This window comes from Mauremys reevesii, linkage group 15 (assembly GCF_016161935.1).
Source record: "Mauremys reevesii isolate NIE-2019 linkage group 15, ASM1616193v1, whole genome shotgun sequence".
NCBI lineage: Eukaryota > Metazoa > Chordata > Testudines > Geoemydidae > Mauremys > Mauremys reevesii.
This window is the reverse complement of record NC_052637.1, coordinates 19,911,042-19,924,241: the sequence shown is the minus strand read 5'-3', so window position 1 is coordinate 19,924,241 and position 13,200 is coordinate 19,911,042. Positions and strand designations below refer to the sequence as shown.

Sequence of the window (13,200 nt, the reverse complement as noted above, 5' to 3'; positions counted from 1 at the left end):
TCATGATAATCCCTTCTGGCATAAAAAGAGTAAAAAAACCCTGCAAAACAAATACTCAAATCCCAGCTAAAAATGGCCTCTTTACTGAAAGAGATATTAGGAATTATTAGAGGTTCCACTCTAGGTCCTTCTGGCCTAACCAATTCTCACTAGACCAATCCCAGTAGCCAATATCTGATTTTTTACATTGACTGCAAAATATTTTCTTTGTTATGCTCTGTAACTGGAGACTTGAAACAACGTTCACTCTAAAACTTCAGTGCTCTTATTAATCTTACAATACAAACTGCTATTGTCAATGATAGCCCATTCAGCTTTCAGGGACCTGCAGTCCTTGAATTGCACAGGTCTTTTCACAATTCTGCCAGGGAAATGCAGTAGCCCTAGGTCTCTCAAACATCTCACGGACATCTCTCCACCGCTTATTCCTCTGTGATAATTACAGAGTTTGTTTATTTGGAAAAGTAATATCTGAAAGGTAATGTAATTTTAGGTGTCTTTAATGCTATTAATGCAGCAACTGGAAATGAAGAGGAGAGGCAGCACTATGTTACGACACAGCTCTCCATGGACCAAATGCTCTGAGGACCAATGGGATGCGAAAACATCCCTAGCGACCTGGTGAGCATCTCTATTCTGTTTTGCTTTGGTTTAAGGGAGAAAACGTAGATTAATTTACCTTGTAGCAACCAGAGTTCTTCAAGTGCAAGTCCCTATGGGTAGTCACTGTGCTTGTGCATGTGCTCCATGTGACTGAGATTGGAAGATATTCAACAGCAGTACCTGTTGGTCTGCACTTGCACCCTGCACCTCCTCATGCTCTGAACTAATTTATACAGTGCAGTGCAAACTCAACACTTCTTCAGTTCCTGCTATACTGCAAATCAGGTGAGAGTTCAAGCAGAGCAAGTTGTGGAGTACTTACAGGGACCATACATCTTGAAGAACTCTAGTTACTATAAGGCAAGTAACCTCCATTTCTTTCTCAAGTGCAGGTCCCTATGGGTATTCACTATGGGTGACTCCCAAGCAATATTCATTGTAGAGGAGGGCATAAGGATTTATGCTGCATCACAGATTGCAGGATCGCTGAACCAAAGGAGGCATCACAGACAAAGCGTGAACAAGGGCACAATGCCTAGTAAAGGTGACCAAAGTTCCAAGTCACCATTCCACAGATTTCTGAGAGGGGAACTCCCTGCAGGGAAGCCATCAAGGCAGCTTGTGCTCTAGTAGAGCCCGACACTCCCAGGGGCTTCCATAAACTCATAACAGAGGAGGAGGACACCCTGAAATCCATGTCAAGAGTCTTTCTGAAGAAATCACTTCTCCTTTCATTCTGTCAGTGATGGAAAGCAATAGCCACAGAGACCTAAAATCTTCATCCTCTGCAAGCAGAAGGCTAAGCTCATCAGACATCCAAAGAGTGGAACTTCTTGTCCTCCCTGTTATTGTGAGGTTTTGGATAGAAGATGGGCAAATGAACAGGTTGATTCAGGTGCAAATCAGAGGGAACCTTTGGGATGAAATCTCAAGCATACTGTATTACGTTAGAATACCGTGTAGGGAGGTCTGCCAAGAGGGCCCCAAGCTCACCCACTCTTCTAGAAGCGCACCTTCGTAGGGAGGTGCAAAAGAGAGCAGGAGGCCAAAGGCTCAAACAGCAGAATAATAAGTGCTACAAGTACTGTACCAAGTTCAGGTCCCAGGCAGATGCAAGTTGTAGTACCCATGAAAAAGGTTCTGATGATGCCTTTCAGGAACTTCATGGTTGTGGGATGGGTAAAAACCAAGGAGTTTTCCACCGCATGATAGAAGGCATTGCTAAATACCAGATACATGAGCAGTGAAGTGATAAAAAGGCTTCAAAGTCTTCAAAGAAAGAAGGCAGTCCAAAATAAGAGAGATCCCAGACTCTTATGGAGGTACGTTATGCTGTTGACACCAGATGGAAAACCGCTTCCTGTTGGCAACATAGTGACCTTGTAGAAGGCTTCCTGCTGTTGTTGAAGATACATCGTGCTCTGGCCCAAACATGATCTTTCTAAATCCTCTGACCCTTCTAATTCAAGTTGCAATGGGAGGGGTGGGGAGCAATTAGCAAAGTCTTTTGTCCTCTGATATTCTACAACAATTCATCTGGTGTTGATGGGCATTGTTTTGTTGGGCAGAAAATAACAGCTCTTGTTGGAAACTAGTATTTCACATTCAATAATGCTTCTCGACTGTCTTGTGATTTACAGTCAGAGAGTCAACACTTAAAATATTGCCTTATAACATGGGATACAGATATAAGTGAGCTCAATGCATGCAGCAACTTACAAGCATTCCATAAAGTCTCAACACTAAGTACATTTGTATAACTCTAATGCCTATTTTAACAATACTAACACACGGTGAGCCAGACTGGTTCCAGCTATGTATTTGTCATTGTTCAGTTGAGACTTACGGGCCTTGGCATTTGGTGGCACCTGGTCTTCTCGCATCACAGTAGGCTTTCCAGGCAAATAAATCTAGTCTCTTTGCTCTTTTTCCTTTTGTGTGGGTCTGAATTGTTCTGCCTTTTTGTTTGCAACAGTGGATGGAAGGAAGGATGGGATAGAGTGAGTGTAAAAGAATTCCACACACTCAGGAGGCACCTGATAGTGTTAATCTGGTGGATGTAGGTGGTGCCAAGACAGATTTCTGCCCCAAGGTTCTGGCTGGATCCATAATGACCTCATTAGCTAGGAGGGCTATCTTGCCTACTGTGGAGACTTGAAGTATGTCTACCAGTTTGTGTGTCATTAGGGATTTGGAGGGTCTCAGCCACCCTTTTTAATAGATCTTGGAAACCCTTATAGTTGTCCATTTGTGGGGCTGTGTGGGGAAACAGAGACTAATCAGGAAAAGAGGAGGAAAGGGTCACCAGTGCAGCAGTTCACTTTTCAATGCCTGCTCTTCCATTACCGCCTCTTCTGCTTGTGGCTGTGCAGAAACTGGGAGCTGGGCGGGGCTGGTGGGGTATCTGAATGAATGGCACAATGAAGGAGGCAGCTTGGTGCAGCATGGTCTGGCTGTGCGATTGTTCCCTGGAACCAAAGCTGCCCTGAGCTGACCAAGGTACACAACAAGGATACATGAGCATTGGTGGATAAAAGCCTGGTAGCCCAGGGGGTAGGGAACCATAAACCAGGAATCTGTGGGTCCCAAAACCTTTCCTGTGAGGAGTGTCTGGATACTCTATAAGATGTTGAGCGCTGTGGTGACAGTCTGGGTTAGTCTTGTTGATGATGTGGAATTTCTTCTTTCCTTGATTCCAAAGGTGACTCTGAAGAGAATGCATAGTTCAGACCCACGGTTGGTGCACTGGCCCTCGATGTGTTAAAAACTGATGGTGCTGTGCTACTAGATAGAGTTGGTGCTCACTGTTGTGATGAAGTCAATAGCAAGAGGGACTGAGGTTCTAGGTACATCTGCAGGTCCATCAGTGCCAAGTAGCTCAACAGTGCTTCGCAGAATAGACAGCTGTGCAGGAACTGGGTCTTGTCAAGGTGGTGTACCAAGCTCCACTACAGTGATGGTGCACTGTTCTGACAAACTTTGTTCTGGTGCCAAAAGTAGTAAATAGTTCCAGGGTCAGTGCCATACTGTTTCCTAAAGTTCTGTTTTTTTGGAACAAGGTGCTTTCATGCCATATGGTTGGAGCCAGATTGAGACCAACTTCAGTGGGAACCTGTTCTGACCCACGAAGTCTCAGAAGATGGTTGGTTTCACATAGCGGGTTTCCTCTTAAAGGAAGCTCAGGTGAGTATACCCCCGGGACTTCTAGCTCCCTGTGGTCTGGGGAGGACAATGCTGTCATTGTTGTCATTCAAGTCGCAGCTCTTGAAGGCAAAGAGCCCACACTCTCACTTTTTGGCTTGGATGGGTCCCTGTATGTAGGGGTAGTGAGCCTTGGTTCAGAAGCAGGTCTTATTTACTTGGTCATTAGTCATTACTAGCTCAGGAGCTGATGGACTTCCAAATCACACTTTTACTGGGAATGCATAGTTCTCACAAACAACAAAGTAACTTATGGTCTGTTCAAAGTTGGGGAGGCTCCCTCACAAACATCACTTTGATATTTTTGGAGACTATACACAAGTTTAGGTCTTATTCGCTACATTTTTCTCAACCATCAAAAAACAAACAGCATTTCAATAGTGCGTCCTGCTGCTCTATAGCTGCACTGCATTTCTGGAAGGATTTGACTATCTACTTATAAATCAACATATCAAGATGCTCTCAATCTAGCTGGAAATAGGATAGCTTTCTCCCTTAGAATTCATAGATGGTACTGATGGTTCTTGAGGTCTTGTGGCACTATCCTCCATTCCAAATTGGGGTATATAACTGGCTGTCACCATAACTGCAGATTTCTGTAACTATGCATCCATACCACTGGGCTTTTCCATTCTCTTTGAAAATGATAGCTTAGTCTTTGTTCAAATACACAAATTTCTCCAATACAAAGTTTCAAAAACAAAATGTATTGTTTCACATAGCTCTTGGGCATGGAAGAGTCAGTCATTGTGAGATGCCATTAGAGGCCTTTTGTTTGAGTCTCAAACATAGGACACAGTACAGTTTCTACAGTTAGTGCAGCTTTGAAAACAGAACTCTCAAGTTGTTAAAGAGGTAAATAAAGTAAAGTGCAAGGAAAAAAGGCACCTTGAATGGAAGCTAATTGGGAACAACTGGTCTTAAAGCTTAATCAAATATTTCTATTTACAATAGGAAGTTGAAGCATAAGTGTTTGTAGATAATGAAGTGCAGCTTGCAGTGTCAGGTCACTCTGCAAACGAGGCAGGAAAATGGGGATTTAATGGTTTTCCTATTATGCAAAGTTCCAGATGACAAAATCCAATGTGCTTCTGAAGATGTCTACATCAGGCACCTTGAAGGTTTTGGCTCTAGAAATATACACCTCTACCTCGATATAACGCAACCTGATATAACACAAATTCGGATATAACGCGGTAAAGCAGTGCTCCGGAGGGGGAGGGGCGGCGCACTCTGACGAATCAAAGCAAATTTGATATAACGCGGTTTCACCTATAACCCGTTAAGATTTTTTGGCTCCCAAGGACTGCATTATATCGGGGTAGAAGCGTAATTGCAATCTGCAGGTAGTACTTCTGTTAAGAGCTCTGGATTCTCTTCTTCGGGGATCTAGTTCAATAAGATTTACTGTTCCTCCAACATTCACTTCTGGTCAAGAAAAAGGTGAAGGCAGCTATTAGGATTCCTGTCGAACTGCAAGATCTAGTAAGTTGATCTCACTGACTGACAATCATTGCAGAAGAAGATCTCCAAATCTAAAACCCCTGGAACACACCATTTTGTGCTCAAATATAACCAATTCCCCCGACAAAAGGTAAGCAAGGGTAGACCTTTATCCTGGTACACACAAAATTCCAACTCTAACCTCAATTTTAGGAAATTATCACCTCCTAAAGCCCTTAAAAAAAAACAACTGCATTAGAAGACAGCTCTTGTTCCAGTTCCCAGCTTCTTGCGTTTCCTCAATTCCTTTTAGAGCTTGCACACTGTCTTGATTGAATCCTCCACTCCTAGCCTCCTCTAATTGTCCCTAATCCCCAAGCAATGATGCTTTACATCTGAATGTAAATGACAGAGTACCAGCTGGGGATCTGACTGACTGCTGAACAGTCTCCTAAAGCAGGGGTTCTCAAACTGGGAGTCAGGACCCCTCAGGGGTCACGAGGTGATTACATGAGGGGGTCACGAGCTGTCAGCCACCACCCCAAACCCTGCTCTGCCTTCAGCATTTGTAATGGAGTTAAATATATAAAAAAGTGTTTTTAATGTAGGGGGGAAGGAGGGATTGCATGCAGAGGCTTGCTGTGTGAAAGGGGTCACCAGTACAAAAGTTTGAGAACCACTGTCCTAAAGGCTTTTTGTAACCTCCTTGCCGTGGAACTTGAGAGTAGAAAAAGTCAGTAAGTGCTATCCCATTCATTTGCATTGGAGTTATATAAACTTTGAACAGAAGAATAATTCAAGCTCAGATATACAAATGTTAAAACTAAAACAGCCTTAAGCTGTTATCAACGTTTATATTTTTACTACAGGAAAGTACAACTGTTCTGTGGTGCCATCTAGACGTGTTGAGAGATGGCCTTTTAGAACCACATGTGAAGGCTTTTGGAAGATGGTTCTATGGTGACGGGTAATTTATAAATACAATACAGTACAATATGGGAACGATGTAGTATTAAAGAAGGAACCTACAGAGTAGCAACAATTTAAAGCTAACCTGAAAAGGAATTCTTGATGATGAGGACACTTCTAACAGCTCTGAGCAAACACCACAGCTTCTCACCCAGGAAAAATAAAGTTAAATTGGAACACTATCTTAATTATCAAAGGAGATGTACTTCAAATTGTTTAAACAATCACCCCAGAAACAGACAAAATGCAGATAAAAATATAAAAGGTCTTTTGACCACTTTCCTGGCTGTTGAAAGCAGACAATGTTTTTCATTTTGGCTTTCCACATACACATACTTATCAGCAAACAGTGGTTAATGGAAAATGTGTGTAAAAGAACCAGACTGGGGAACACATGCCCCACCCATTCTGACAGTTTCAACACAGCAAGAGAGCAAACAGCTATCAACTTTAGGGCTTCTAAAGGGGTGAGGTTGTGCACGCAGCCTCAACTGGACCCTGCTGCTTGGTATTTTAATATTTTGGATATCATCTTTGGAGAAAAATGCAAAGGGAAATGGAAACAGGCTATCTTTCTCTGGAGAAACAGAAGTTTTATGCTCAGTCTTTTGCTTTCAGTTACTTCCTGGAGCTGTGCCTGAATGCACAAGACAGAAGCTGCTGGCACAAGCTGCTGGGAAAGGAAAGTTGGATTTATTTTTTTTGGAGATCAGGAAGTTGATCACACTGCAGCTTTCCCCCTCGTCAAGTAATATTAGTAGTAAGACTGGTTAGCACAATGGTGTCTAACACACAGCTCGGCAGAAAACCACTATCTCATCTGCCTCAGTCAGCAATCCACAGTTTAAACAAAGCACCAAAGTAGGCAGAGCCGCAATTCTTAAGGGTGCAGCACACACACTGAATTTAACAAACAGATCCTGTGAAAGGATTGTGGGAATTTAAGATCAAATATTGTCAATTTCTGTGCGTATACAACAGTAATTCAGGTGTCTGCTTCACGATTCAAAAGGGAGAATCTGCAAACAAACTCAGATTGCACAACTTTTGCCCAGCATGGAATATCAATACCCATTTGCTTCAGCTTTCCACCCTCAAGCATGCAAAACTGAGAGAACATCTGCAAATAAACAGTCCAATTTTTGTTTCTTTGGCAGAAAAACATATCTGCGGCATAAATTGTTCCTCATCTGCAAGGAGGCCAAGGAGAAGGGGAAGCTGCGCTGTGTTCTATTTAGGACTAACAAACTAGAATGCTGTAATACAATTGTAAATTCAATTAGCTTACCTCTTATTTAATTCTTATATTGTATTCATAAAAATATAGGGTCAGATTTTCAAAAGTGCTCAGAACCCAACAGCTCTTCTAATGCTCCATGAGAGCTGCTGGGTGTGGAGGACTATTTAAAAATTTGCACACAAGCCAAATAGTCTTTGAGCAGGTAAATGATATCACAGAACAACTGAAATGTTTTCACACAATCTCAGTTCTAAAAGGACATGACATTTCTGTTAAATACGCACACAAAATATATAGCTAATACTTCTGCCAACATTCTTCTTAACCCAATTTTGATGAGAAAATACATATGGAAACTATTTTAATAATAAGTTTAAGTGAGCAAAATTGCCACCCTTTAAAAATCAGCCTTTATAATGGGAAGCACTCAGTTCAGTAGTCTGCCATTTTTACTACACACTAAGCTTCTTTTCTGTTGAAAACTTGTTTTGTGATGACTAGCAAATTCTGTTGGTCAAAAAGTTCCCTTGATATTTTAACTACCCACTTACTTCACTTATTAAAATATTCACCTCACAAGCCCAAACTCCTTTCAGCACAAAATACCCCTCAGATGATGAGCAATAATTTGTCAGACATACATAAACATCGCAGTATTTACCCTTTAAGTATTTCTAAGCATCTTCTCTCAGAGGGCCCGCTGTGCTAACAAGTAAAACTTGTCTCAACAAAATACATTAGAGGTTTTCCTCCCTCATTCTCAACCTCTGAACAATTTTTTTTTCTCATTCTAGTATACAGATTTCCAAGGTGGAGAGGGCTGTGTACAACAATTTATTTAGAAGTCTATAGTGTGGCAGGATTTAGACTCTTCAAACACTTCCCTCTGAAGACTGTTGAGTCTTTCATATTTTGTCACCCTATCAGAACAATTAGGAACTGAATTATGTAAGCCAATTGAATTCATTTCAAGAATGGACACTAGCAGTAAACTTAATATAAATATTTTAATCTACCTAAGATCAAAATCACTTTCAATTTTCCAAGGACTGATCAAGATCAAGGCAGCAGGTAAATCCATTTGTTGGCCTTGCTCTTTTTGCCAGATGCGACAAACTTCCAAGGAATTTTTACATGTGAAGTTTTCAGTTCAAAATTATTTTTTGCCAATATTTCCTGTATATGTAATGATTGAAACAGATGAGTGTGCAGGAACACAAAGGTCTACATGGGTAGTTGTAGGGGAGTGATAGCTCAGTGGTTTGAGCATTGGCCTGCTAAACTCTGGGTTGTGAGCTCAATCCTTGAGGGGGCCATTTAGAGAACAGGGGTAAAAATCTGTCTGGGGATTGGTCCTGCTTTGAGCAGTGGGTTGAACTAGATGACCTTCTGAGGTCCCTTCCAACCCTGATATTCTATGATAGTTACTCATTAGTAAAATGTTCTGAATACAGATCAGTTATTTTTAATCCACTTCTATTATTTTCCACATGCATTTAAAGATGAACTAAGGTGCTTTGATAAACAGGCAAGAGGTTTGAGTCCAGCCCCTGTGAATGCCTCTGTATTTGCTGCTAGGTCCTGATCCTGCAAAATCTTTAAATGTGAAGGCAGATCCGCTGACTTGACTACTCACATGCTTAACCTTATGTACACGTATAAGTGTTTGAACAACTGGAACACTACCTTGTAAATGTAGCAACTCTAAGCAACTCACAACAGATACCCCTACATCCTCCATCTCAACAATATACTAGGGAGACTGTCTCCATCATCCAAGGTGAGTGCACATCACTGCCGAGACGAATGTACTAAAATCACATTTCAACCTTCAGACGCAGATACAAAACAGCTTTCACCCAAAGTACAGACCTCAAAACATACAGTAACATGACATTAGATAAAACTCTCATTTCTTCTCGGGTTCCCACTGGCTGACCTAGCACTGTGCTCCTGGGAGGTTTGGCATACACAATACATAGGTCATTGACAGAAACGCAGTCCTGATGATTTTTTCCAAGCTCTTAGATGATAGATGCATTTTATCCCACTGGATTGTCAAAGATATCTCCCTCTTACTCATTGGTTTACTCTATGCTTAGCATATTCCTACCTTAGAAGCTCTCAACTCCTTCAGGGGGCACAATGACAATTTCCTTCTTTGAGGTCCTCTCATCAGTTCACTGATGGGAGATCTTTGTCTGCATGCTTGTGCTTCCTGTGAAATCTTGGAATGACCCTTGCTCTGCACACAAACCATTCTGCTGGCAGAGCCCATACTTTTGTTTCATTTCATTATCAGGGACCTGTGTTCTCTTTAAGAGTTCAGCTGCTTATTCCCTTCGTAAAGCCAGACTCCTCTGACACAGCAAGACCGTGTCTAGTGGAAAAGATTATGTCCCCATGAATATTCTGGTTGCAGGTGGGAAATAAGAATTTGGAACAAGTGGACTGAAAAAAGATCCTGGTTTTATGCAACAGTCCCTAGTGGAGAAATAAATAAATAAATAAATAAATAAATTCACACTCTGTGGAGGTATTTTCTGGTCAGAAAGTTTTCAGTGTCCATGGTACAGAAGAGGATCTGTAAGAGGCTGACACAAGAGTAAGGACAGTGTCCTGAGCAAATATTAAGGCAACCTTTCCTAAAATGTCAAGTTTGATGTCAGAACTTGGTGTGCCAGCTTTTCTCAGAAACAAATTCCCTGTATAACAAACTCTTTCACCTGTGCTCCAGGAACACCCATTTATCACCACAGTAAACTAACTATATGTTATGGGGGATTTGTTTGCTTGTTTGGTTTTTAATAAAACATTTTTTGATCTGAGCAGCAATCAGCTAGGCATTCAATAGGAAGACCAAGTACTTGGGAATTTTACGTAAGTTTTGTGTAAAGTTTTTATTTTATAAAATGGATTTGAAAATACTGCTTTCCAGAAGAACTTTAGAATTTGCCACACTCTAGGACAAACCATATTGTTAAAGGACATGTATTGTTTTTCAGTTCAGTCCCACTGGCACAGTGGTGACACAAGTTGGCCTGCTATGCAGTGAGCATATGTAAGTGTACTTCTTGTAAGTTTTCCAAACAGAGACGCAGTGATCTGCAAATAGCAGTTAACAGAAATATAAACCCTGTCATCCCACAATGCAGAATATTCTCATTAGAGCATCTCAAAATAAATTAGTTTATATTCATTTTTCTAGCAAGCATGTACATTGGATATCAGTCTTTAAATTCCAAGACACCAATTATTGAATATTAGCAATTAACTCTAGATATCTGAATTCAGTTAAAATAAATATGCATATTCATCAAGTGCAAATAAAAATTAAAAATATATATTTAAAATGCAGAATGAGATGCAGAGTGGATTTTTACTGAACTACAGAACATTTACCAAATAAAGGTGCCATCAAAACTATGTTTTGGTCTCCAATAAAACTCCACTAACTCATGACAGGCAATTGTGAAGGGTACTGTGATTTGAGTGACATAGCAATGCAAAGTATGAAAAGCCATGAGAGAAACAATAAAAAAATTAATCCTAAAGAGCTTCCATTAGTCATCAAAAATTGCTTTTAGTTTCACCTTCCAAAAGTCTATGCTCAATTGAAATAGACAGCCAAGTTTAGGACGTTATCTACATTACTCCCTTCCTCCCACAAAGGTGCACAGATAGTAGCAATGATTCAAATCAATATCAATGTGACCAACACCAACAGAAGGAACTTTTTAGGTGCTCCGAACAAATATGTTGCACTGTTTAACTTAATTCATTTTTCTTAATATAAAGTTACATAAGAAGCAAAGTGTTCTTTAATGAACACTTCTAGTTTAATAAAGCAGCTGCAATTCAAAAAGTCAAATCCCACCTGATTCATACTCCACTGGAGTTTGGCAGTGTGTGAAACTCCAGTGAATAATAGGACTATCTGTGTACCCCTAGTTCATTATTCACTTGTTACAGACATGTAAGTGTAAAAGGCATGTAAAACTTTTACAACCAATGGCCTAATATAAAACCATTTGCCATTTTTAAAAAACTTTTTAAGCAATATGAAAAATGGAAGCTCAATCAATGTATAATTGCCATGGTTGGTTAGTTGGAACAACAGTGGATACATTCCCAGAACCAAGACTGATATAAAAAAATAAAAATAAAAGTAGCATAATACTATAAAATTTGTAGCTTACTTTGTGCCTTTTCACAGAAGTTTATCTGAAAGCCTAAAGCAAAAAAGATAAGTTCTAGTTCATTCACTGGAAGTCACAGAATTTCATAACTATTAAAAGTCACATGTTTCAATTATCATTATTAGAGTCTAAAAATTCTGAATAAAACTAGCTTCATGGGCAAAGTGTTATCCTGAAAAACTAACAAATTCAGTCATCTAAATCTCCTTCATTTACATCCCATGCATTTTCAACAGCTCTGTGTTGTCCAAAATGCCAAGAAAGAAATCAATGGCCAGATCAGGTCGAGAGGGAATCAGCTTATGAGAGTGTTAGTTTCATTGTTATGTTAATAAAAACAAAACAGTCATAACTCCTTGGATACATTTGCAAATCCATTCAAACAATTTGCTAATATAGGTCTTCTAAAGTACCAAGTCACATTCTTGATGATTAAGATGTTAAGGAGGATACTGTGTCCCAATGAAGCCCAAGATGTTAATTAGTTTCTGACTGAGGTAAGTGACATTTGAAAATATTTCATCAAATCAAACAGTATTTTATTTAGCATTTCCCAACAAGCAACATTCAGTTTGTTAACATCTGTGCAGCAATGGAGGACCAGGTCTGTTAAAACCTGCACTAATAAAAATATCAGACTAAATCAAACAAGTTTTCTCAGCTGAAATAAGGTAAATTACCATATATACTCGTTCATAAGCTGAATTTTTTTTGTAAAAAAGGGAAGCACCAGAGACGGAGATCGGCTTATGAACGGGTATAGAGAGGGACAGGTGGGACACAGCCCCTCCCCACAACAGAGGGAGCAAAGAGAGGCAGCACAGGCAGAGTCGCTGCTTCTGCCATGCTGCTCTCCCCCCAGCCTCCGAAGCAGCTGCAGCTCCAGGGCTGGCAGGCTGCAGCTGTGCCATTTGGCCCCACCCCCCAGAGCAGGCTGTGGCTGGAAAATGCTGCGGCCAAGCCACCCGGAGAGCAGGCTGCAGAGCAGGCTGCAGCCGCTTTGCCCAGCCTGTCGGAGCAGCTCCAGCCAGGTCAGAGACATCCTCCCCTGGCCCTCCCCAGATAAGGTGGGATCGAGTATATATGGTACATTAAATTTCTCCTTTAAGAGGCGGACAGTGCTCCCAGTTTTGATTATGTAAAAGTGATTTACATGGCTAACCTACCCATCATTTGTGAGACTAAGGATTTATAGTCTACTTCTGATTTTCAAGATACTTCTCTAGGCAGGCAGTTGCAGTCTTTCTTCTCCCTCCACGCTCACTCTCACCCCCACCTCCACCAACTAGGCTTCAACCAGGAATAATTCTCCTCAGTCCTAGTGATCTGTTCAGTTCCTTTGGGGTATAACTTGAGAACTGATGTTACTCCAGTTCACTCTCACTGAACAAAATATTCAACTTATGCAGTGTTCATAAACAAAAATCTGGAAATGAAATATGTTAGGTCCATTCACATTATACCAATCATCAGCAGTACTGCCCATCTGCACTGTAGTAAACATCTGATTTGTAGCATTAATTTCTCATACCTCCAGTGTTGCCA

The 13,200-nt window shown here is 40.7% G+C and overlaps 1 protein-coding gene across 10 annotated transcripts in view; it reads right to left on the bottom strand.

The window, feature by feature from the left end:
* MAP2K4 (mitogen-activated protein kinase kinase 4) overlaps positions 1-13,200 on the bottom strand; it is a 181,933-nt gene that overhangs the window by 138,034 nt on the left and 30,699 nt on the right. For 6 of the 10 annotated variants that reach the window (XM_039500947.1, XM_039500952.1, XM_039500941.1 and 3 more), the window contains exon 2: positions 11,656-11,688. The exons of 3 other annotated variants lie outside the window; for them this stretch is intronic. In XM_039500947.1, coding sequence (XP_039356881.1) covers positions 11,656-11,688 — 33 coding nt within the window. Of the gene's footprint in view, positions 1-11,655; positions 11,689-13,200 lie in introns of those variants that run through there. One more of the 10 variants, XM_039500951.1, reaches the window with a different exon arrangement.